The sequence below is a fragment of the Oncorhynchus mykiss genome, chromosome 17 (assembly GCF_013265735.2).
Source record: "Oncorhynchus mykiss isolate Arlee chromosome 17, USDA_OmykA_1.1, whole genome shotgun sequence".
NCBI classification, from domain to species: domain Eukaryota; kingdom Metazoa; phylum Chordata; class Actinopteri; order Salmoniformes; family Salmonidae; genus Oncorhynchus; species Oncorhynchus mykiss.
This window is the reverse complement of record NC_048581.1, coordinates 58,476,172-58,502,583: the sequence shown is the minus strand read 5'-3', so window position 1 is coordinate 58,502,583 and position 26,412 is coordinate 58,476,172. Positions and strand designations below refer to the sequence as shown.

Here is a 26,412-nt window from a genome sequence, read left to right as displayed (position 1 = left end):
GCTGTGTTATTCTGCGCTCTACAACAATCTTCTGGTAAAAAATGTGACAGACTAAGATAGTGTTTGACAGACTAATTGATGTATCTTAGCCGGTTTGATTACATACAAATATTGTTAGAGCAAAGTACTTCAGACAAGTGTAATCTTTACCTTATCAAGAATCGAGAATCTTCAGACGTAGGCCTATCTAAATAGCACTGGCCTGGCGAATTGATACTTTATGTGGTTCAGTTGAAATTCATTTCCGTTTTGTAAAATATGACGATCATGGCATCCTCCACCTTAAAACTGTTAGGGATGTTTGATGTCCCCTTTAAGGATACTTGCCGATGATAAGCCAATGAGAGTATCCGCTGGACTTAAAATTGCAATCAAGAAACATGCACCAGAGGCGGTTTAAATGGATGAGCCCCTCGCCCCCACCCCCAACACACCCTCGTGTCGGTCTCGTTATCGTATCACGTGTCGGCGGATCCCAGGGTCTCAATAATGAACTGGACACTTGGGTATTGCGCTGCGCATGCGCAAAAAATGTGCTTGGGGATGAGGTGTCCGTCTTGGGGTAGTTGACTTTTAAAAAGCATTGTCAACCCCTGATATGACAACTTCGATGGTTCTGCATCCACGCTGGGCGGACACCTTGATGTATGTATATGAAAAAAGCCTGAATGAAAGTAATCCGAATAAAAACCAATCCATGGAGGGACTAAGCGGGAATTGTCCTGCTACCCACTGCAGGGAACTGATATCACACTCGGCGTTGGGACGACACTCCGGCACCATAAGCCACCAGGGTTCTGTGTACTCGGACATACCCTCCCACGACACTGGGCGACAGTGCCCCGCTCCCCAGACTTCCTCCAGCGCCACCCTTGGTTATGGCTACCCATTCGGAAGCCCTTATTACGGGTGTCGGTTGTCACACTCACACAACGTTAACTTGCAGCAGAAGCAATGCTCTTACCACCCCGCAGAGAAATATGCAGAACCCAGCGCGGCACTGCCCACCGAAGAGCTGTCAAGCCGGGCAAAGGAGTTCGCATTTTACCCGGGTTTTGCCAGCTCATACCAGACTGTCCCGGGTTACTTGGACGTGTCGGTGGTTCCCGGTATCAGTGCGCACCCGGAACCGAGACATGAAACTTTGATTCCCATGGATGGCTACCAGCACTGGGCTCTATCTAATGGCTGGGATGGACAGGTGTACTGTTCTAAAGAGCAAACACAGTCAACACATCTCTGGAAGTCGCCCTTCCCAGGTATGACATTTTTTTTAGTGTGTGTATGTGTGGTGGTGGTGGTGGTGGGGGGATTCCACGCGGCTTGCATTGTGGTTTCTTATAAGAAAGGATCTAAATAACCAGTGTACTTGTTACATGTTTTATATATGTCACATTGAAACATTTCCTTTTAATGTATTATATTTATGCATTTAAAACCTATTTCCTTTGTATAGCCATCTCAAATAAACATATGACTGACTATACAGTGCATGATAGCACAGGGTGAAGGCGTGTTTATTTATGTTCATCCTTGAGTTAAAGTCCGGAGAGGAGGCCATGGGGTTTTTCAATAGCCGGATATGGGACTAGAAATTAGTCTGCCAAAATATAGAAGCAAAGAAAACAGATTGGAAAGACATAACCTTACCAAAATATTTAGTTTCCTTCAACCTACCATCATTCGTCTTCACGGCTGCTTCACGATATGACCACAACAGATGAAATGCAAAAACAAGACCTTTGATTTCATATTAGCATACAATTAGGTTTATGGATTGGAGCAGGGCACCGTTACATTCTCCGATAAAATAACAGATATTTGCTCAGTGCCAGTAAATCTAGTCACGACAGGGAGCGGTGTATTGAAGCTCACCCCTTTCACGCATTAGGTTTATTTGCAATTGCAAAATACCCTTTTTTTCTCCATTTCTTTATTTAAGATTTCAAATTCAATTCCAAATCAATTGTAATCAAAGCTTGAAGTGTGTGCGTTCTCATTGTCTATAGTTGAAACGAATTGATCCGTTAGTTACGTGGTAGGCCAATTGCCCCTATTGAATAGCACATTACATTTCTGAATACCAGTATCACGTTCCATCTTGTTAAGAATAGCTCATGGATTCCTGGATTGATTGGTGTATCATTCACAATCTAGTTCAGTTGACACACATGATTTTTGGAGCTTGTATGACCACTTTCCCCAAACTTGTCGTTGGCCAATACAGTCAATATTGGGATAGTGTGGTATTGGCGCTATATGCCCATAACACAGAATAGATCTACTGTTTTTTAAATAGATTACAGTTCTTTTTTTATCGTCCTGGGTTTGGTTGTACCATTGCACATTCCTCATGTTGTCCATGACCTCATTAAAATAGTCGTTTATCTCATCTCATCTCTGCCATGGATGCACTCTTAAACACGCTGAAATAAAACTTAGATAAATATGATAGGACTGTTAACCAACCAACCTACTGAGGTTGTTTGCACACAGCTCATCCGCATGATTAAATTAATGAGATGTGATGTCTTGTTATTTAGCTGTATTACATCAATTGTAGCTGCATTCAAGTTTAAGATCAGGGGCTATCAATATAGATAGGCTTCGCTGTCCTGCGCTCTCATAGACTAAGTGACTGTATAGCCCCAATTCCGATTATTAAGGCTTAATATTCGTAGTGTTTGCATATCAGTATGCCAATTTATGTTTTGAATATGCATAGGTTAAAAATCTATGTTTGGACTAAGTAGTAATCATGGTAGGCCTAGAGATGGCTGGCATGCTTGATCCGAAAATGTGGTCGGAGGCGCGGTATGGATGGTGTAACGCAATAGCGGGCCCTGGAGGCATGCAGATACCAAATGGAGCTCTGTACGGCATCACCGTGCGCCTCTCAAATTTTGTGACAATGCGGAGGGATCCGCATTGACATGATTGGTTGACGGTAGGGGCGGGAGGTCCTGTATCAACACAAACTCACTTCCTTGACAACTTCCTTCACAACATTTCTGCACTGCTCCGCTAAACGCAAGAAGTATGAATGCCCTGCCTTCAGCAGAGGCAGGATCACCGTAAATGCTGCACCGCCAATGCAGACCACCGAATGACCATGCAGCGCCTTTAATGGGCTCGCCTACCATTAGGGCTACGTTTAGACATTTAGATTATATATTTTTAAACCCTAATGATTGGGATGTAACATAAGTTAAGTCCAACCATAGCCTACTTCAAGTATTTTAGGCCCATCTTAATCAATTAGCACAGCCAATCTACGGGGACCATGAACTTCAACAAATGCAATGATTTGAATGCAATGCATCAGTGCTGGGAACTTTCACATAGCACTCCCCCCCCCCCCCCCCCCCCCCCCCCCCCTCCCCCACCCAATTGTTGTAGAATACCAACGGTTGTTATGCCCTTCTTTTCTCAGATGTCGTGCCTTTGCAACCAGAGGTCAGCAGCTACCGACGAGGCCGCAAAAAGCGAGTTCCTTACACCAAGATCCAACTGAAGGAGCTAGAGAAAGAGTATGCAGCTAGCAAGTTCATCACCAAAGACAAGAGACGGCGAATATCTGCCACTACTAATCTCTCCGAACGCCAGGTCACCATCTGGTTCCAGAACCGGCGGGTGAAGGAGAAGAAATTCGTCTGTAAATCTAAATCAAGCTCTCATATGCATGCCACTTGATTCAGTCCAATGTCACTGGCATGGCAACTCAAATACTTTTTCATCACTAACGCTCGATATTTATCTATTGACATTATTCTCACCTGGTATGATGCATTGCAAAACACAAACACCTCCCTATTTGGACATAAACTGGGGGGAAATAAAGAAGAAGATTTACTAAACCTGGTTTGGAACGAATGATCACATCCTTACAGGAGCGTCGAAAGCTACCAGCATTGTTAGTATAGCCTGAGACCTAAATTAAAAACTTTTGTGACTGATAAAGTAAACCGAGGTCTTTGGGGATGTCATACAGTAAACCTGTTCAGACATTTTCAGGTATTGGACGCATCAAGACTGAAAACTATATTTCAATGATATTGTATGGCGGTTTTAGTTTGATCCCAAGGGAATGAGCAAGTGTTCTATTGTCTATGTACAGTGCCGTGCGTTTATTATTTAATTAAAGGTTGCTATATTTTATGGTTATCATATTTAGATCATGTTTTTTCAGTGAATGATATGTCTGTCATGCAACTGTAATGATTGTAATCAATATAAGAATATTAAAACATGTTTCATATTAATGCACAATCTTTTCTCACTTGGTTTGTATAGTGAGTTAGGTCTTATTGCATCCGGGCTGTGCACTCACAAAAGCTGTTTTATTCCTTTATTTTGTGCAGCATTTGAACTGTGATGTTTTTGTTTGATCGACATTTACTCAAATGGAAACGTGTTTCATATACAAATAAATATAACGACCAACAAGGTCAAATGACTTTTTTTGATAGAATCTGTTTTCTATTTGATCGAGATCTTGTCTGGTTTAATCGCTTAATGTCTACTCTTCTGTCTCTGTATGACATATTCGGTGTCACTTTATAGGATGTAGAAAATAGTAAATGAAAATCCGGGACACTCAAATTAGTATGGTTACTTAAGACAAAAGCGAAAGGGAGAGTGGTTGGTCGGGAATGAAACATGAACCTCTAGCAACCCAAAGGTTGCGTGTTCCAACCTCATCAAAGACAACGTTAGCATTTTAGCTAATTAGCTACTTTGCAACTACTTAGTACTTTTTAGCTAATTTGCAACTACTTAGCATGTTAGCTAACCTTAACCCTAACCTTAATCACTAACCCCTAGCCTAGCTAACATTAGCCACCAAGCTAACATTAGCGTTAGCCACCTAGCCACATAACATTAGCAACAACAAATAGGAATTAGCATATGATACATATGTATTGTAAATTCGTAATATTATATGAATTACAGGTCGTAACACAAATTGTCATTTGTAACATATCATACAAACTATAATTCGTAACATATCGTACAAAAAAATGTATACATACAGTACCATACCAAACGTAACATATACTAATTTTAGTGTCCCGGATTTTTGTCTACCCTGAGTTCTGGTTGAGAATAGATATTGCACATTGACAATTAGTTGATTGATGACAGCTAAGAATGTATGTCTAAATGTTGTGCAAATCAGAAAAGCATTTGAAAATTTGTTGAGGATGCTAACTAAATGATGGACCCGAAATCAAAATGGCAATAATAACATTTTTTTCATATTATTTGGGCTATTATGATGATGATTTGGGGCAAATTGTCTTATTCGATAAATAACCAGTAGGCTAACGTCGAATTTTCACGTGGAATCATTTGATAAAGTGGCATATGTTTACCACACATAACCCACACATAACTCTTTGAACGTCATTACCGTTGTAACCAGCTTCAATGACATTAAGCATAGACTACTCCAGGACTAAATTGTTAAGAACCCCTAAACTGAAAATGTTCAATTATGGTTTAAATTCTAGGATGATAAACCCAATCCTGACTTTAACTAGTCCTCATCATATTATCTTAAATTCTGCGTTCGACCGAGAAGTCGATCTACTTCAGGACTAGCTGATATAAATTAGCCTCCCTATATCTTCATTCCATAATGGAAGATTGTCATGACAACGAAATCATTGGGTTTAGTCAGTCTATAGGTTATTGAGAATATCTCCGTGAAACCTAAATTAACTGCATAACAGATTCTGAATATGATTTTCAAAACGCAATGATAGGCTAGATATTTTGTCGAAAGAAGAATTGTCTGTGTAGATTATTAGCAAAGAGTCATTTTAAGAGTAGCCTTTAAAAAATCTGATTATTTACGTGTTTAGTGTCTGCAGCAATTTCATTCACTCATTTGTGCTCCAAGGTGTGGCATGAACTAATTTATTCCGGAAGCCTTCATAAGCTCTCTGTGCATTATTTGGTCGAGAAATGTTTATTTTATTTGATCATTTAAAACAAGGTACACATACCGAATGACACACTTGATTAATAATCATCGAGGATAATCACAAAAAGGTCCATTGTGGTTGATTATACCGAAACATCAAATTTGACTCTCCAAACGAATTTCGAAAAGTGGTCTATTCAATCTTTTGTAACATATGTTGGTCAACTTGACGTTATTAACTACAGTGAGATTCTCATGACGCTTATAGTCTTCTAAACTATTGTCTAAAGGCTATTTGTAGCCTACATTTCCCTTTGATATAATTTTGATAATGGAAATAAGTCGCACAATAGCTTTTGAAACAATTGGTGAACAAATTACAAATGTACAGTATTAAGGAAATAACGCACGTGTTTAGTTGTGCATAAACTACTCACTCTATCTCTTGAATAGTGTGCATTTTACATGCTAGGCTATTCATTTTAAAATCTCAGCTAAATACTAAATTATATTGCTTTTGGCATGTTGGTGAGAATGCTTGTGAATGACGTATGATTAGAGTACACGTTTGAGGGATCAATCATTGGGTTATACTTCTCTTTAAATATGCTATCTAAAGTATCTTGAGTTCTAATTCAATCGAGCAAAACGTCTTGCTGACGTAGGCCTACACGAGTTTCCTTTTCAAATATCACGTTGACTAATGAATCTTTGTCTCGAAAAATGTGCTCATGGAAATTGTATAATGAGAACAGACCCATCGGCGTGACCACTTGTTTTCATATTGGTCAAAAAAGTAGCCTAAATTGGCATTTTGGTAAAAAAGACAAAAGCAAACCTACCCCGTTTCAATATTGAATCGTAGGCTGTATGATGTTGGTAACATGCCTTACAATCAGGAATATCGTTGGTTGGATTGTAGCCCAAATGCTCAAATAGTAACACAATCTGTGCCATCGTCGTGTTGCTTATTCGTGTAACGCAGCAAATTCGTCTTGTTTGAACCTTAAGCCTTAGCTAACTTGTAAAACGTGATCCGACCAAACGCATTTAGGAAATCTTAAAATTGGACAAACCTTTCTATAGCTCTATTGTCATAATTGTTGCTTGATATTTTGTTAAATTAACTTTAGGCCCAATCAAAAGTTGTTGGCCTAGTAGTAGGCTGGAATGTAGCTGCAGAGCTCCTCGTCTATTGTGTCTGTACGTCACTTCTTGACTACCCTTGACCATGACTATGCAGTCACTTTGACCTTGACATAACAACAGCTCGTGCATAGCTAGGGACATAACTAGGGAAGGGTGTGCTTCCTCTCTCTGGTGAGGTGGGGGTGGGTACCAGCCACGCGATTTGTTTGCAAGGCAATATAATAATTTTTTTCGAGTCTAGACAGTAGGTTATCACTATTTAGCATACCATAAACGAGGATACTGTCAGGGATTATGCCCCCCCCCCCCCCCCCCCCCCCTCCATGACTATTTGATATCACCCCCAAATTCCAAGCATTTTAATCTGTTCCTGTTTTTCATTTATATTTCTTACACTTTTTCCTTATGCTTTGCCTGACAGTCTTACAGAATTATCTCGCCCCGATCTCCAGACCTTAAATTATACAGCACACTTACACAGTCATCATTGGGAGTGTGTGGTATTTTGAGCGTGGATAACAGGTAGACAGACCATAGACGTCTTGCAAGTCCATCACGTTTGACACCGACAAGTTTGAGCTGTGTAGCGTTTTTTTTCAAGTCGAGATTTAAAGTGTGCTCCTTGCGATGAGCTGTGCATCTGCCTTAAAGGAAAACAGACGTGGCCCATAAAATCATTTTGAAGGTATGTAGGCTGTTTTTATACTACCTTGAGTTTAAATCGATGTGAAGAACTGTATCGCTATATATCAAGAGCTTACCTACCTACCCGTTTCAGATTTAGGACTGTAATAATGGCAAAGAGAACATTTAACCCTAGTGCCATGAGACTTGTCCCCTTACGATGTAACTGTATTTTTTGTTTGCATCCACCCCTATGGTCGTATTTTAGCATGTGGTGAGTGCAGTTGCCTAATGTTATGAATTATCACGATTTTTTCTTCCGCACTTTCATGAAGTAGGCTAACCTAGGTAAGGCACTGTTAGAAGACAACCTTAAAGGTTCTGTAGGAGTCGCCTTCTTTATTTAGTATTTTATGGCTTTGTATAATATTGTTGCAAGTAAAATGGGCAGCTTCGAAACTATTCCATTTGTTGTTTTTTTTTATTTTAAACAGCAAGCGAAAACTCTTTCATTTGGAAGATATTGGAGACAATCATACATGGGCATATATGGAGACGTTTAGCGCACACTTTTGATAGACTGGACATATTGAATAGCACGGCCTAATTCCTGCTTGATTTCGAATATAAGTCACACACACAAACATTTTAAACAATTGCTGAACAAATGGCAAACATTTTATGGAAATTAGTGAGCCTTTTACGCACTTGTTTAGTTGCGTAAAATAGTAACTTTCGTGTAGCATTTATCCAATGAAATATAATACACTATGGATTTATTTGTATGAAATATTGAAAACTTTCACGTGTATTTTCAATTTAAGTTTTTCTAATGTTTTTCAAATGCATTTTCTGAGCTGTGTAATCCGCTTTCCTTAGATCCTCTCTAGGTTAAATTGCACATTTCCGCATCGTTCCCAGAAATTTGAAATGGCTTTTATTTTTTATTTCCCGGTAAACCACGTAGTTGAGCTCCTTTCTTGTTTACCTTTCAAATCACAGGGCCTCTATACCTTAAAACTGTTGTTTTTGTCTCACTTCTAGAGTAGCCTCCCTACAATTGAACAGTGTTCCTTAAAACGTTCACAATATCGTTTTTGAATCATCAAATGTTATATTTCTTTGTTGAACATCTTGACATACTCGTTCATTGGTCACATGTCTTATCTGACATAATTTACATGATAGAAATTACATTAAAACAGGAATTTTATCCACTCGTGTGTTAGTGTCAATATCTTAACTTAGAACCGTGCTGACCGATCTAGGGAAATAACTCCCAGAAAGAGAAGGTGGCTGTCATTGTCAGTCAACCAGGGTTTAGGCCCAAGTATGAGTGAGTGAATGTGTGCTGTCCTGAATGGGAATGCTGAGCACCGAGAAGAAGGAATATAACAGCCTCTGGTGGTGGATAGATGGAAATAGCAGGAAGTTGGAGACGGGATTGTGGATTCACCCTTTTGCAGCATATAGCAGGTGAGCAGAATTTGAAGAAGAACAACGTTGTCTCGTGTTTTAGTTTTTTTTATCAAATGATTGTGCTAATGATGAGAGATTCCATCACATATTGCTTTACCCTAATCCAAACAACCACCTCACCCACCCATCCGGAAATGTTTCCTTTTTATCAACAGTAGTTGATAGTAGTAGCCTTACGAATAATATTTCAAGTGACATTCTTATAGCATGTGTCAGTGGTCATGTTGCGTGATTTAAAGCTGGTTTGTCAGCCAGAAGAACTGTTTTTATCCTGAACAGCTGAACTGTGCTCGAGTGGACGTTGTATCAGATATAGCTGCAGCCGTTCATTGCTGATGATGCATTCTCACGCAGGAGAATATAGGACATATTGTAAGATATTATGGCGGGTTAGAGTCTTTTTCAAGCAACATTGCTTGGCGACATAATATGACTAACAGATTTTATTGTAATAACTCATTCTGGATTAGTAAATTGGCAGGTAGTCGGCAGTCCTTACACACACACACACACACACACACACACACACACACACACACACACACACACACACACATGCGGAGAGAGATTTATGAGATTTGCATCACAGTGCCAAAACCGCATGTGGGTCCATATTATGCGGCTGTGCCTTACCAAACAAATAACACGGACTGTTGCAATAAAGTCCATAGCCTATCAAATAGAAAACAGAATTCCAAAAGTACATCACAGGTGATGTATTTAGGCTATGTATTCGTTGTGTGTATTCGGTTTAGCTTAGCAATAAAAAGTAGCCTACCAAATAATGTATTGACAGTAGTAAGGATGAAATTGATTCTATATTAATGTTTTCCAAGTCGATGCCATGAAGTAGACTAGGTATATGACTAGGTATATTTTGTGCCCATGAAGTAGCCTATATTGTGTGGTAATTTTGATCTTGCGTTTTGTTCTGTTTTTATTGAGTTGTAGACTAATCAAAGTTGATTGCATTTAAAATAGCATTATAATCTGTGTAAACGCAAATTAAAATTGCACAATATATCGATGCCATGTTGATTAAGTATGTTTAAATAATAAATAAACAACTAAATACAAACAAGTGTTGTGAAGGCGCCCGGAAACCCGTCAGTCAGCATTAAACATTATTAAGGAATTTAAGTTGCAGTCCTTAGCTTGAATTCTTTCACATTCCATTCCAGAACCAGTGTTGCCTCGACCAGTTTTGTTTATTTTAGATTGCCAATTTAACATTACGATTGGCCTTAGCTTGCCTGTAAGCTATAGACTGAGTTGGCTATAGACTGAATCATTCTATAATTAGTCTACTCAACAATTAGAAAACTCAAGTGCGATACTTTTTATATTCTACCACCTAAGTATGACCATGCTACCATCTAAGTATGAGGTATAGTGTCCTAATGTTAATAGGGTTGACATTGATATTTGGCTTCAGTGTGATTGTTTGGGGGACTTAAAAGAATCATTCATGAGTTTCACAACCGGGCTGTAACTCTGACAACATGTAACGAACTCAAAGGAAGGAAACGCTCTTTGTTTACGCTATTGCCCCTGTCTGGACATGGCGAGGGATTCCAAGACAGTTGTGTCAATGAGCCAGCAGACATCAATGCACTAGACAGTGACCTTGAACTGCCGAAGCGCCAATTGGTATAGCGTTCTTCACTAAAAAAGCGGAAAGAAAGAACTTGATAGAAGAGAAACGCGAAAGTTTCAGCATATTTTTTACAATTGCATGTTAAAGTGTTTAAAATGTGATTCCTGAGTCTTGTCTTCAATAGAAAATACCTGTGGTGTTTCTAAATTTTGCGTTTCTTCTATATACACAATCATGTTGTTTTTTTCTACCTCCTGTCGAGACGTCAGGGTTTGGAGTGATTTCTTTTTTTCAATGGCCGTCATTATGGGGCATGGTTATCTATCTTCTGTTTCACCAAGGTAACACATGTGATTGCCAAACGGACTGTTTTTTAACCTCATCATTTGTGATTAGCACTGTGTGCGCTGAGAAATGTATAGGCTAATTAGCATAACTTCAAAGATGTATTGGCCTGTGTGTTTGTGTTCCTAGATATCATAAACTGTTGTTGAGATTCCCCTTGCTACTTTGGTCAATATCATCCTAGTAAGAGTACACTAATCTGTGCAATGACTGAAGCCGTGGATGACTGGAGGTCGATGACTAGTGTTCTTTTCTGATAATGATTATAATATGCCTACAACATTTAGTGAACTTGTGCAGCACATAGGCAGGCCTACTCTGCTTAACTAATCCAAAAATTAGGCTATTGATCATGGAAAATCAACGGCAAATTTGTTTTTATACATATTCGTTTTGTGAAGCAGAACAAAACATGTAATAAGTACAAGACCACAAACAGACCTAAGAAATGCATGTTATGTGTTTCATTCATTTGCATTTGCAGTAATTTGTTTATGAAAAGGGTCCTTTTGGGTTGACTATTACGCACGATTTAAAAAAAACATACTGTATCTGATGGCAGTTCAGAACAATGGGCTCTAAAAAAAATCTCTCAACTCTAAAACTAACTGAGTATCAATTTTAGGATAGTGTTACATAATACGCAAATGCTCTACATATTAGGGCATTTTATTAACACGTTATGGAGATACACATACTGTAGACCTACTGTAGACCTACTGTAAACCTAGGCCTATATGTTTAAATATGTCTGTTTTCGTCGATTGTCTTGTCTCATTTGTAAAAAGGCAACATTGATTGACAGCTAAAACAGGCTATGCGTGCTCTTGGAATGACAGAATGTATGTCTCACATGCAGTTTCATTATTCCAGACCTGTGGCGCTTTTTCAACACGCATGTCCCAAATATTAAGGATTTCACGTATACTGAAGCCATATTTTAACTGCTTCTGTGGCCTTCCTTCCATAGCTCTAATGCGTAGCTTGTATTATCCCATTTCAAGTTTCAATGGGCCATAGACAATTAGTGTGAAATGCACTTGCAAATGCACTGCCAGCCTCCAAAGTTTACGTTAGGCCTAATTTACAATGCCATATTTATAACTGTCTTTCCATCCTTCTTGATGAATATGAATCCTTACAGACACTATTATTTCATTTTTGTCGCATAGCAGCAGCTGCCGCAGAAGCCAAGGCTTCTATTATTACACATTGATAAAATAGCAACTCCTCTCTGTCCTGTCCTATGCACACTATGGCACTGTAATAACAATGGTAAGTAATTTAGTAATTATATAATAAGCAATGTTTTGTTGACATCTTACGTAATTGCTATCGCCTGGCAAGTAGGCCAATGATTTGAACGCGGTGAAGGTTGTCAGGCATTTCGAGAATAACAACATTACACGAGGAATGTAAATAGTTAAAATGAGTACTGGGTATGCCTGTCTTAATCAAAAATCAAGTCTTAAATTCAATTTCCTTGTTATATTTAGAGGACCACTTTCCACAGTGGAACACTCCTTATGGGACCAGTCAGTCACCCATTAAATGTTATCATTCCTCTGTGAGCCCTTTTTTCGCAGTAGGCCTATCATACAGATACCTAAAAATTAGATACCTGATCATTTTTTCGATACAACTTTATTCAGTTAATTAAGAACAACTTCTTATTTTCAATGACGGCATAGGAACAGCCTTGTCCAGGGGCAGAACAGATGTGTACCTTTTTAGCTCGGGGATTCGAGCTTGCAACCTTTCAGTTACCAGTCCAACGCTCTAACCACTAGGCTACCTGCCGCCCTTCATCGCTCACTTTACTCAACTTGATTGTGACAGGGGTGCTCAGTTGAATATCAATTAATAAAAATGCACTGTGATTAATTTCGACTAATGAAGCGCATTTAAGCTCCTTCGACCTCCTTGTTAAAATGGTGAGTTTATACCGAGCTACACAGCGCATAGCCACGAACGTTTAATAGGGTATCTGTTTAAGTTTTTCCTCAGAGAAGCACGAGTATCAGTTGAAATATACGCTCTTAAAATAACCTTATTGCAGATCGTCTTATGTTTTACTGAGCCAACGGTTTCAACCTACTGACCCCGTTACTGTAAATACGAGAGGAGTGAGGCTGTGGGCATCAGTCGTTCCTTAAAACAGGCCCGTAAAGTGGAGCATCACAGCTTTATATGACACTCGATTCATCTGTAATTTGCTCTAAAATAAACTCGGACAAGCACACCCAACAATTGTAGATTTTTTTTGTGCGTCGGAAACAATAGAACACGTACAGACATTTTTGCAGCTGCCTTGTAACTGTTAAATGACATATTAAAAAGAAAAAGCAAGCGCTGGGAAAACTTTACTGAGATCAAGATGGCCTGTAATATTAATGGATTGGGGTATCACTTAAAAATGAAAGAGTAGAGTATTTTGAAGCACAAGCAATAAGGAGAAAACACAACCCAGATTTCCTTTTGCATAAAATGTTTATAAGTATTTTAAAAAGCATATAAAACCCGTAATACAGAAGCTAATGTTTTGTTTGGTCAGACATGGACATAGTGGGTGGTACCTTCTGTAAGGCAAATTGGTGGGGACATGTGACACTAGTTCGACCAATCAGGCCCGCCGCTCGGTTTAACTATGTTAAATGTCAGATTACTATAAACTAGAAGCTCTTGGTCGGGCCCGCCGAAATGGGCGAGCATAATCTTCTTAATCCCGGGTTTGTGGGACCGTTGGTAAACATCCACACGGGAGACACATTTTACCTCCCCAATTTTAGAGCGTCCGGGGGACAACTGGCGGGTCTACCCTCTCTCTCCTACCCAAGAAGGGACAATGTATGCTCCCTTCCTTGGACCGCGTCGGAGCCGTGCAATGGATATCCTCAACCCTACTTTAGCAGTGCCATGTCCATTAACCCCTCTTTCAACCGTGCATGCGAAATCACCAGGCAAGATGAAGGCAAATGTTTTTACAGCAACGGTGGCGGAAACAGGGAACCCTGCGCTGAAAGCGCGAACCTCAAACGTGAAGAGAGGGCAAGAGGAGACTCCTCTTCCTCCATAACGACGGAGCATGGACTGCACAACGGGATTGGCAACAACGGTACATATTCCAAGTACGACTATGGCGTGGAGCAGTTGACCCAAGATCCGCTATCCTGTCAATCCCTAGAATCTGACTCCAGTTCATCGCTGCTCAATGAAGGGAGCAAAGCCTCTACAGGCATCGCTCAGGCGTTGACATCCCCTGGCAATCACGCACCAAGCACAGCAGCGGGCGGAGGTGAGGGTATTTATTTATATACGACAATATATTGCCTTTTATTTGATGTTAACAATGGAATGTTATACGCTTGTTTTTCCATTAAAATCGTATTTCTTTATTTGTCTATATAAATGATTAGGATGCTGAATTGACACGAGGCTTGCATGTTGGGGTGAGCGCCGCTAGGGGAAGCATTCAAGAAAGGGTTCATATGTTCGTTTACACTCAGCCTTTACACACCAGGAAACCCTTACAGCACCATAAAAACTAGATATTGTTTGTGAAAAAATAAAATAAAATAATAATACGAGACAACAGTATTTGATTTTGAACCATTTCAACCTATGGAATTTCAGGATAAAGTCTGCAAATACAGACTCATGTTTTTTGAGAGTTTGTTGATAATTGCACCAAAATTTTAACAAAATCATACATCGAAACAATAAATGTTATTCACAAGAACTTTCGTTTGCATGCCTTTTGGCAATTTCATATGCTTGCAGGCTCGAGAGAGATTGGCGACCATAACTGCCACTGTAAACCTTGTGTGACACAGAGTATTGTGAATTATAGCTAGTGTCTCTCCACAATCAAATTACAAGAAAGATGTGATCTGTCCCCCTGTCGTCCCACACATTATTTAGTGAACTTCTAAATTGATAAACAGTAGACCTACTTGTAGAACGTAGCTAATTTGTTTGTGTCCATATTCTAATCTGCAATTTACATGTTGGTAATTGGTCTGCTATACGACTGGGTCAAGAACAGCTTACTTTAGTGACAATGTCGTTCAAAATACGTTTGTGCTTTGAAAAACGGGTAATCAGCTCTGTAGAACCAACCCATTGGTGCAGCGCAGGATTTTTACCTTAACTTGGCGATGCATGCTAAGTTATATAGCTACCCTCCTGTAGGTTTTCACTCCAAACCCAGTTGTATCTAACCTGGTTCCGTTTATGAAGCAGCTAATTATTAGAATCAGGTGTGCCAGATTAGGGTTTGAGTGAAAACCTACAGGACAGTTGCGCTCCGGGAACCGGTTTGGAGAGCCCTGCTATAGAGCCTCAGCCCATGCTCACCCATCCACTTCTCCCTCTCTCCAGGCGCCCCGTGGTACCCAATGCACACCCGAACCCGAAAGAAACGTAAACCCTACTCCAAACTCCAGCTGGCGGAGCTGGAAGGCGAGTTCATGCTCAATGAGTTCATCACCAGACAGCGGCGGAGGGAACTCTCTGACCGCCTGAACCTCAGCGACCAACAGGTTAAGATATGGTTCCAGAACCGGCGGATGAAGAAGAAGAGATTGATGCTTAGGGAGCAGGCCTTGTCCTTCTTCTAAGAGGGAGAGATATATTTTAAAGGGGAATATAGGCAGGCTGTATTCTCTATGAAACATACTGTTGATTATTTTGGTGTAATCAAATTCGATGGCCTATAGCATGCACAGTATGACGTCTCACGTCCTTTAGAAGAATGATATTTTCTGAAACAAAACGACCTCATCTGAGTTATCACTACATCTATCTCGAAAAACAAATCAAGAGACCAAATAATATCTTTATCTGACCTTATATCGCATAATACGTTTATCAATACAAGTAGTGACAGTGCAAGAGCTTCCCTATATTATATGTTCTTTGATATGGAACATTCGAAATAGTCAGCGCCCAGGAATGAAAGGCAGGCACAGTGCAGTCTAAAGCAACACAAAGTTTCAATTAACATTATTTGGGAAAATATAATTTGGTATTTGTAACTTTTTTCAAAGATTTCTTTGGCTATTTAGTTTCCCATCCTTTTACCAATGCACTAACACTTGTGACTCATTCGGTACAATCATTTCAAACATATTTAACTAATCAAATTATATATATATCGGATTTTTACAAATTGATTTGATTTAAGATATGAACAATTTCAGTAATAAGCATATGCCTGCTTGTTGAGAATATGAAGCTAATGGAAAGTTACGGAATCCATACTAATGGATATTCAATATTAAAGAATAACTCAATCAAATTTACGAATGCATAGCATGTATTTATAAACCTTTTTAGTCTCATGAGTGGAAATAAGATTGAACTGACCCAAGTTATGTTTCATAAGTTTGAGTTCACTTAGCTACTTCTATGTAGGCACGGTGCATCAATATGGCTATGGCCCATAATGGTTTACATCCAATCTACATTTCACCAGTATTAAATAAGTCATGACATGATCGACCCCAGAACTCCTAAAACAAGTGTTACAACGTTCATGGAAGGTTGAACTTGGGCTTTGGCATATTCAACCATTTTTTTATTTGTTTTTTATCTCAGTGGATCTTAAGATGGTTTTGGGGCATGCAATTAAAAGCCTACGTTATTCATTTTCAATCAATCATGTGCTGTAGGAGACGTGCATGGCCACGGTCAAGGACAACAACTGGCCATACAGCCTACTGCGTCTGTCAGAGCCATCCATTCTAGAGCCATTTTCATGAGTGCATTTCGATATTGTTTGTAAATTACAACACTTTGATTTACAAAAGTCGATTATCTGCTATTACATTTCTCATCCCGCTAAAACACACACACACACACACACACACACAAAGATTCCGAGTTGCGGTCTTAAAGGCTAGTGGGGGGATTGCGATAAGCTATTTGAGTTTGTTTTGGGGAGGGGTGGGCAAGTGTACATGCTGCTATTTCTGTGCTGAATGATCCGCGGATTCTCTTGTCGCTTGGGTGCAAAGTAATAGCCTATGTACCGTCATGACTATTTATGGACTGCGATCTGTTTACTGCAATAATAATTGGGGGCTTATGGAGACCAATATCTTTTTCGTAAACACTCGGATCCCTCTTTAAACCTGTATAAATAACTGAGCAGTTATCATGGAGTAGGTGAACGTGTTCTGATTTAAGTGCGTCCCCTAGCCCTACAAGGGCAGGAATGAGAGCAATGAATCTGGGAATTGCAATCAGTTTTACTCTATTGTACTGAAAGTTAATACAAAAAAGGCTAATACATGTTTTGAGAAGTAGGCCAAATTCCTCAAGGCTTGTATAGCATATCCATTGTGACATGTGAAAAAAGGCCTAGAAAGTGGTCAACAGGATTCATTCAATATTATTTGGGCTCATCCGTTCCAACACCAAATACTGAAACTCACTTACCTTCTATGCATTGATGATTATTGCTTGTTGTCTGTTATATATTTTCTATTACCGTTATAATAATTTTCATAATGAAAGCTATAAGTAGATTTTAATGTTATCAAAAGTAGTACCTATAGTCAGTAGCTGTATTATTGTCAACGTGACAGTGTTTGTAAATAATTGGGAATAAATTCTCCCCTAGGAATTTTGTTCATGAAAATATAATTGTCCTGAATGGCTTGTGCTGCTCTGTTTCCCTCTCTATCATCTCTCCAGTGTTATTCAATATGTTCCCCTTTTGTCTCAATGAAACCAACTCACGTATGCTATATTGTAAAATAAGAATGTTTACAATAACTGCATTTTAGAATGAGCAATATGATAGATTTTCGTTTTGTCTGTGTTATGTAACATCTATATCCACTTTATAGAATAAATGTGCCTATACCAATATGAATTACATGAATGTTTCATATGTGTACGGTTTACTATGTCTATTAAAATATGTTAACTTTTATATCATTATCATATTGTTGGTGTCATTATACTCATTGGTATTATTTAGTTGGGGTTATGAGTAGCATCAATATGGCAACAGTGGAGGGGTTGCAGACGTTGTGGTGTGCATGTAGGTCTAACTGCAGAGCGCATGTAAGCCTAGAGCACACGCCATTCTGTTAATCCTCACAACTAACAAAATAATGCAGAAGAATTCAACTTAGATACCCGAGGCAAACTCACAGAAGTAGCCTGGTGCCTTTTTTGATTCTCAGCCTCACATTTCAAGCAAATCATTTTATAATGTATAGTAGTACAAGAAATGCTAACAAGAAATCCAGTTATATTTCCTTTTTTGGTCAAGTTGGCCATCGCAAGCTACGCTTTTACAAGGTTGCGAAGAGGATGCAATAAAATAATATATTAACAATGAAACACTTTTCCGCTGCTTCCACCACCACATAACAATATGGTTCAGTGATATGGGCCGATGATTGGAAATTACAATATGGCGATATTTTTAGGAGGGATGCCTTTGTTTTGCTTTGCTCTTTAATCTGTAGGCCTAATTTAACTCCAACCATGTGTGTATGTATACACGTTGCTAAATACATAGACTTTTATGATAGGAACTTTAAGTTGTGAAAACATTGGTTTCTCAGCGCGGTGGTTATAGGTTTAGACCCATTGAATTGAGCTGTTACAGTTCCGGAGGCCAGAAACATTCAAAGCCACCATCACTTTGTGTTCAGAATGTTCACGCTTTTACGCAACTGGATTTCTCGCACTGAACTTCAGTTTACTTAAAACTTTATTTATAGAAATGCATTCAGATTTCCACATTCACACATAGGCTTACCTCTGATCACAGATATGTTCACCTTGACATCGGGTTTAGCAAAAAGTATATTCTAGTATTTATTTCAACCTCGTTTGACTTTAGTAATGTATGCTTACAATTCTTCTCAGGTCAGGTCATCGAGTAGGCGAAAGGCCATCAATAGGCTTTTCATTAATTTGGCAAATAATAGAATATAAACATTTCCCGAAGGTTTTGACCATATTTGCGTTCTACAAACATATTTAGTTAAAAGCCTTTTTGAGATGTAGTTAAATGTTTTGATTTCATGGTGAGCGGTTGTTCAAATCGAACCGACATATTTTGATGTCTCCAAAAAAGAAACGGGAAATAGACTGCAGTGACCTTCCAAAACAATTCGGTAGGCTATAGCGCTAGCTCTGACCGAACACAAGCCTATCTATCACGTCAAGGTCAAATGCACTAGTTTTAGCCATGCATGTTTAGCAGGGCGCACAAGTGGTACAAATGGCAGGAATTACTCTTTATTCAGAGCTAGGTGTGACTGCACGGTATAGTCTCCTGTTCCTGCCGTCAAACAAGTCGTGTGGAATTTAGATTTATTCTCAGGGTTACAATTCCTCAAGTATTCAAGCACCAATATCTTAATCTCATTATAAATTCAGAAATCCTATAACATATTGCTATATCCCCCTATACGCACTGAGACACTGAATGCGTCTTTTCACATTTCCATCAAATGAGTTTGTATTAACCTCCCTTTTGCATCTTCTACGTCCAAGTGGATCTGCTAAATGTATCATGTATAGAGAACGCAGACGTAAATGTATGACAGATATCATATTGGATAACCAACAGATAGTTTTGACTTTGAGACGGTCTCCAGGCTCTTTTATGGCAACTTGTCTGTGGGGATCAAAGGTCAGAGCTGTGTACGGCGTTGATGCAGACCTTGAATGTGGGACCAAAGCCTCCCTCTGTGGAGGGAGACGGGCTAGGGAGAAAGGGAATAATAAATAGCCTACTGTGTGTGTCTCTGCGCTACGTACCATTGCGTCACATGCTAAAGGACCTATTCTGAAAATTGGTCTGAAGAAACTATTTGTGAACGTTTCTGTTGTGTTTATAGGTTCAGTCTGCGTATCCACTGTCCTAAAACGAATACTCAATCAGTTTTTGAGTTGAGCCTACTGTTTTAAACTATCATGAGATATATTTACAAAAAATAGGACAGAGAAACCCAATAGTCTTTAAAAACGTCGTGCGTAATCGTGTACTCAAAATCTCTCTCACACACACACACACACACACACACACACACACACACACACACACACACACACACACACACAGCGACAAAGAGCATGAGGGACACTAAGTGCATGTCATTTCCGTCTTTGCATGCTCAGGATATTCTTCTTATTAACTATGACATGAGTGAGAAATGCATCACTTTTTTCCCATAGTTTCGGTTGATTTTAACTGATTTGTATGATATTTTTTGTGACCGTTTATGAAAGGAATGTCACATTAACTTTGTAGTTAGGAAATGCAATCTATTCCAAGCTTATTTCTTATATTTTCCACGTTAATGTTAGAATTGACTGATTGGGTGAAACGTAAGCCTAACATATTAAACAGACCATGGTCTAGGGATGGACAAATTAACAAGAGAAAATACATAGATAGCCTAGTTCTACAATAAGTGAATATAAACCATGTCCGTTTTTACGCGTAAGGTTTGTGCGTAAAACATGATTTTCTGTTGGGCTTTTTGAACTGTGCTGTAAGCAAAAACATGAATGGGTTTGCCTAAAAGTGTTATTCTGTTAATTCAGCATATTGATCGAAAAAATAGAGACTTAACATTTGCGTGCTTCAGTATTGGCCTGATCACTAACTAGTATTTAGAATTATCAAACGTCTGACATTTCAGGATGAAAGGCCGTCATTGTAAATAAGAATTTGTTCTTATCTGACTTGCCTGGGTAAATAAAGGTTAAATGAAAAAATGAAAAAAATGAAACTGCAAATGGCATAGGCTACGTTAATTTTAAGAAAATGCGTTTAGTTTTTTGTTGTTGTTGCTGTTAACGTTGCTGTAGTATAATTTCCCAACCGATAATAACGACTGTTTAATAGGCTATTTATGAAATTATTGTTCGACGGATTGTGTGTAGTCGTTATCCATGCTACATGCTAATAAAAAGTATTTGAGAAAATAAAAAAATACCCGACATAATACAAACAGTACAAGTAAGAAAAATACAATGTTTATGCCAATAATGTTTGCTATATTCAGTAGGCTATACAAACATTTTAGTTGCTAATTAAACACAATAGTTTAATTAATGAAAAATAGCCTAATCTTTAAATTTTTATGAAAAACAAGGACTGATTATAGATCCATGTGCCTTTATATTGCTTGAAATAATGTACATTTATTGATACGTGGTATTTTTAAAGAAGAAGTTGTCTTCATTCTTACGCATTTCCCACCATTTGCTTTTCACTTCCAAAGCCATTTGCCAAGTTCAGACACCATTGTTTGTTTGTGTCTGAGTGTGTGCGAGAGAGAGAGATAGAAAGAGAGAGAGAGAGTGCGTGCATGTAAAAAATAAAATTAAGAGAAAGATGATAGGTCACGATTTAGCCTGGCGAATTCACTGTGTCTTTTGTTGTCATATCAATATTTAACGAGTGTCTGTGTCAAACCATGAAGTTGTAGCCTACATAGCTAAAGTCTTCAGATTTTCACCACTAAAGTCGGTAACTCAGTGTCGAGGTCATATTTGGAACATGTGCTGCTTATATATAGACATGGAAACACAACTCTCTTTCGAGCAACCAATAGATCTCCAAATGTGGCTTTGTGAACAATATATCAGACAGTGATATCTGAACCACGAATCTGACATGATATTGGATTACACATGTCCAAACCTCACGCGCAGGTGTTATCCCACCTTTTGCAGTGACAACAAATGAACTGATGCAAGCATTTTTTGCGGTTTTTGTTTCATCACCCATATGGGCGTTGTCATTTTGCAATGAAGATGGAAAAAGTGCTTAAACACAATGAAAACAAACAATGGAAGGAATTTACATTTTCGAATTTTCTGAGGTGGCCTAGACCTATTTCTTAGCTGTTTTTATTTGTATTTTCACAGATAAAATGCAAACAACAACTGAATTAGAATAGGCATGTGAATGTCTACACCCCAATATAATATGGGAGCATAGTAAAACTAAAAGGTTGCCTATGCCAAATTAAGATTGGACCTATTCTTTAAAAATGGGTTTTCATTTAATTTGCGTGCTTTGTTTGACATCCTCGTTCTTTTAGGTAGTTTTCATTCAGATTTTGCTTAGATTTTTCCAAAGATTTTTCTAAATACATCGTCCAATATAAGGCCTACGCCTAAACCACGGTGCATTCATTTCAGTAAGACCAACCGCGCATTGGTTCGGCATAGATTCAACTATATTAAACAATTTAAGCTAAGTTTAAGGTGATGATGTTGTGACATAATGGCTGTGTTTATATGTTTAGATAAAAAAAGGTTTTATACACACCTTTTGTCCATTTTTTTTACTATATTGCAAGCTTATCTGAAAGGCCTATGTGTAACGAGCACCATTTCTCTATTCTTAAATTCAAAGTAGGTATGTTGTTATTATTATTAAATAGTATATGTCTATGTTGGTATGTTTGATATGTTCAGATTCAGTAGGTTTTACGCACGACCTTTCTCTAATCTTTTTTGCGATATCGCTGTTTAGACATCCCATATCATGTGCATCTCCTCATAGAATATCGACCTTTATGCACGCTGAGAATTTGGACTTTTACGCACGTTTATCAGATAGGTTTTACGCACACCTTATGTCTATTTTTACATTCAAAATAGACCTGCTATTAAATTGCCTATAGTTAATGTCTATAATGTCTTGATGAACTAAAACCCATCACCTGAGTTTTTTTGAGTAACTACTGTCACTTGATGTGGAATCTTATTTGCATTTTATTAGAAGCCTATTTGCCAAATAAAGTTACTGTCGGTTGTTCCGTGTGCTTGTGGGGCTCATGGCTTAGCTTTGCGACATAATCCTTCGTCATATTTGCCATTAGGCTATAGGCCTATATCTACCTACTACATGCCAAAAACGAATTCAGAGGCGTAAATCTGAGAAACTTTTAAAACTTTCCACATGAGTGCGCCATACATATGGCTGTGCATTGTTTTGATGTTAAAGATTTCCACACAGCTGCGCTTGCGGACGGTGTGGCACATTGTTCGTGTTTTTCCTGCGGTCTATGTGGGCGGAAACCCCCCGACAAATTGAAGGTCAAGTTAGTAAGCTCCTTATATGGGGCTCCATTGTCCATCGTCAATGTTTTGGGAAAAGGGCAAGAATGACCGGTAAAAAAGAGGGGGAAAACTGCTCCTATAAGTCGTATAGTGGTTGTATTTTATAATACATTTCTCGTTGAGTGTAAAGTAAGACTTACAACTTAGGTGGATAGAGAGGGACAGGAGAGGAAAGGTTCTAGGGCGCGTTTTTGAGAGAATAAATTGTTTCTCAATAAGAATAGGAGGTGTAATATATCCAATGTGATCGGGATGCCAACTTCAAAAGCGGCAGTCTCCGCTAGATCTGAAGGGAGCAGTGTCTAGAGTTGGAGAGGAAATTAAACGTCATAAAGAGAGAGGCTTAATTAGGGGCCCAATGCTTATGCGCTACCGAATCCTGTAGGAAACAAAGACGGATATTTGGTAAGAAAATACAGATTCTATTTCCTTTCTCATAAATCTACTTTACCTTTCAGATACTTAAGAAAAAAGTTTTACTGCGTTTTTTGTCTGATCTCAGATAGTCAAATGCCAAATGTCTCAGATCAGCTAAAGTTCATTGGGTATTTTGGACATGTCGTGATTTTTGACCTAGGCTATAAGCAATTTGATCCCAGTTTAGAGGATAAAATAGCCTACGATTGTAGATACACTAGCCTAGTAGCAGGCATAATCTGAGCAACGCAAATTTGCATCTTTTTTTGAAGAAATTCACACGTTGATTATTTTCAGAATAGTAGCAGGTGATTTTATAAACCCTATCCAAGTAAATAATGGATCACCTGAATTACCGTGAAGGCCTGCTTGTGGTCATCCGAAGTCATGCATTGGTACCCATTGAAACCTCTGGTTGATATTCTATCAGTTGATTTGAGGGTATGCCATGCAAAATGGAGACATTGCTGATCGTGGGATATCGACCACATGGCTTATCATCTGAACACCACACAAATATGTGACGAATAATACTCAATTCGTAAGCTTACATGACGTCTGCCATCAAATATTGGACCAAAAAATAAACACGATTTGGGGCCAATTCCAGTTCCACTCAGGCAGTTCAGTAAATTCAATGATTTTATGGAAACCATCCTTCAAAAAATATGTATATATGTAAATATGTGTATATGCATGTATGATGTATATGCATTTGTCCAAAGCGATGTACTGAATATCCATTCGTATGTTTCCAATGCGGGAATCAAATATAGTTTACACAATCCTGGTGTTGCAGATACCCTGTTCCAACCAACTGAGGCCTCATAGCCCTAATATTTGACAATTTCCAGTTGAATCTCAACTCATTACCTGAATTGGTGTAACCATCGCTTACTTGTATGCTCATATTGCGTTTGAGAGCTCCAGGGCACATGGCACATCTAGGTTATACCAGTTTATTATTTTTGGCTCATTTACGAATTTTTGTTTTTTTTGTTCAGTCGTAGTATAGTGCCGTATAATATAAAAGTGTATAGTACTTTTATATTAGGTGGTTATCTAGTTTGTTGTTTTGATGCGCTGTGCTTTCCACTGGATGTCAGTTTTATATCCAATTTGATCAATATGTGTTTGTTGTGTCATTGGCCTAAACTGCATGGCATTGTATGGCCTGGCCTAAGCTCTCATAGTCTTACGTCAGAATTAGACCTTCATCCACGTTTCTCAAAAATCACATTTCGAAGTTGTTCCAAAGTGTGATTACTTCTCTGTATTAATCCAAGGATAAGTTAAAACAAAAATATCTATCTCTGGATTCGAACATGCAACCTTTTTACCATCCACGAAGCCCTGGCAAAACCAAAGCCTACTTGAAGGTAACAGCGCTCACTGTTGCCTCTAGTGGCCGGTTTCCACGTCATCTCCCGACGTCCTCCAAAATGGATTGAAATTAATACTGACTTGTATCATGGGTGACCTGCCTGGTTGTATTTTGTTTTGAAACAAGGCAACATGTGTATTGTGCTAGTCGATTAATTTGTAATCCTCTAATTAGTTTTCAACTTTGATGCGACCTTATCACGTTGATGATTTGTTGATGAAATAATGTAGAACTAGCTACGATTAGAGTTTTTGACGAGTTGATTAATTCTCATTACCGCACAGACATGTTGCATTTATTCCCGTACATGGATGTGCAAACGAAATCGTGACACTTTAATGAATGTTTAACCCTTTCCAAATACTAACCATTTCCAAAAATAGGCTATATTGGAATTGAACACATTGCCCAAATTCGGTTTATTCCTGCTCCAATTGTTATTTTGATAATCTATCAGTTTACAGATATGGATTGGTTTTATAATCGTCAACATTTGATAAGCCTATATCATAGCTTCCTCGAACAGTGTCATCACTCAATGGACCCACTTTATCCAAGTATTTGTAATGTTCTGAGGTGTCTTTTTTAACGAAATAAGATGTGCCTACTCAAAATGAATTCATCAGTTTGTATGCATCCTATTTCAGACAGGTAACGAAATGAACCACAGCTTGATAATATTAACTTGTTGTTGCTTTTTTTTTTTGCATGTTTGGGATTCAAATTAGTATTTGGTAACGACTATAAACCAGCTTCCAATTTTATTTTTAAAAACAAGTGTACAAATCCCACACTCGAAAAGAAAGGCGAGTTTAGTTATAACGTTGAGTATAGTTATAACGTTTTCAGTGTTCGTGGATACTAGCTGTTCCTGTCAGCACCTGGAAACCGATTACTGTGCAGAAGGTTTTCTTAATTGTTTCCTTATTTTTTTTGCCTAGGCTGTCCACGCAAGTCGTGCAGATTCACCCCACAAATTACAGACAAATCTCGCAAATGCATCGGTAAATGTGTAGCCTGTAATATTTTGTCTTCTTCATATAATGCAAAAGTGCACAAAGTGAAATGACACTATAAATTCGACTCTATATGCCTACACACGACTCTACCACACACGTGGAGAAAATAGTCCTCAACACGCGCAATCCAACCACTTCACTGGGTTTGTAGGCTACATTAGGCCCTATTGTAAGTGACAGATGGCAGCCATGATTAAAAACAAGAAATGAAAAAAAAACTTTACTATATGAAATTAGCATTTTAAATGCCCTCAAAATTGTTTGTGGAATGTATGCTGTTGCAGTTTTGGTTTTCATTTCCCACACATAAGCATAAAGCAAATATAGCTTGTTCGAGGAGCGTGTTCTGTCAACG

At 38.5% G+C, this 26,412-nt stretch overlaps 2 protein-coding genes across 2 annotated transcripts; both read left to right on the top strand.

Moving 5' to 3' along the window:
• Positions 1–205: 205 nt before the first annotated feature.
• On the top strand, positions 206–4,262 carry LOC118936430 (homeobox protein Hox-C13a-like). The gene is made up of 2 exons (XM_036950318.1): positions 206–1,259; positions 3,434–4,262. The coding sequence occupies exons 1-2, from the start codon at positions 599–601 to the stop codon at positions 3,691–3,693; spliced, it is 921 nt and encodes a 306-aa protein (XP_036806213.1). The 5' UTR covers positions 206–598; the 3' UTR covers positions 3,694–4,262.
• A 9,376-nt stretch (positions 4,263–13,638) lies between these two features.
• LOC110494233 (homeobox protein Hox-C12a-like) lies at positions 13,639–16,976 on the top strand. Its single transcript, XM_021569140.2, has 2 exons — positions 13,639–14,418; positions 15,504–16,976. The coding sequence occupies exons 1-2, from the start codon at positions 13,824–13,826 to the stop codon at positions 15,740–15,742; spliced, it is 834 nt and encodes a 277-aa protein (XP_021424815.1). The 5' UTR covers positions 13,639–13,823; the 3' UTR covers positions 15,743–16,976.
• The last annotated feature ends 9,436 nt before the right edge of the window (positions 16,977–26,412 follow it).

Excerpts from the sequence above, each read along its gene's own strand:
- LOC118936430 (XM_036950318.1), top strand. The coding sequence starts at position 599 with ATGACAACTTCGATGGTTCTGCATCCACGCTGGGCGGACACCTTGATG. Across the intron at positions 1,260-3,433 it reads CTGGAAGTCGCCCTTCCCAG|ATGTCGTGCCTTTGCAACCA; the intron begins GTATGACATTTT and ends TTCTTTTCTCAG.
- LOC110494233 (XM_021569140.2), top strand. The coding sequence starts at position 13,824 with ATGGGCGAGCATAATCTTCTTAATCCCGGGTTTGTGGGACCGTTGGTA. Across the intron at positions 14,419-15,503 it reads AAGCACAGCAGCGGGCGGAG|GCGCCCCGTGGTACCCAATG; the intron begins GTGAGGGTATTT and ends CCCTCTCTCCAG.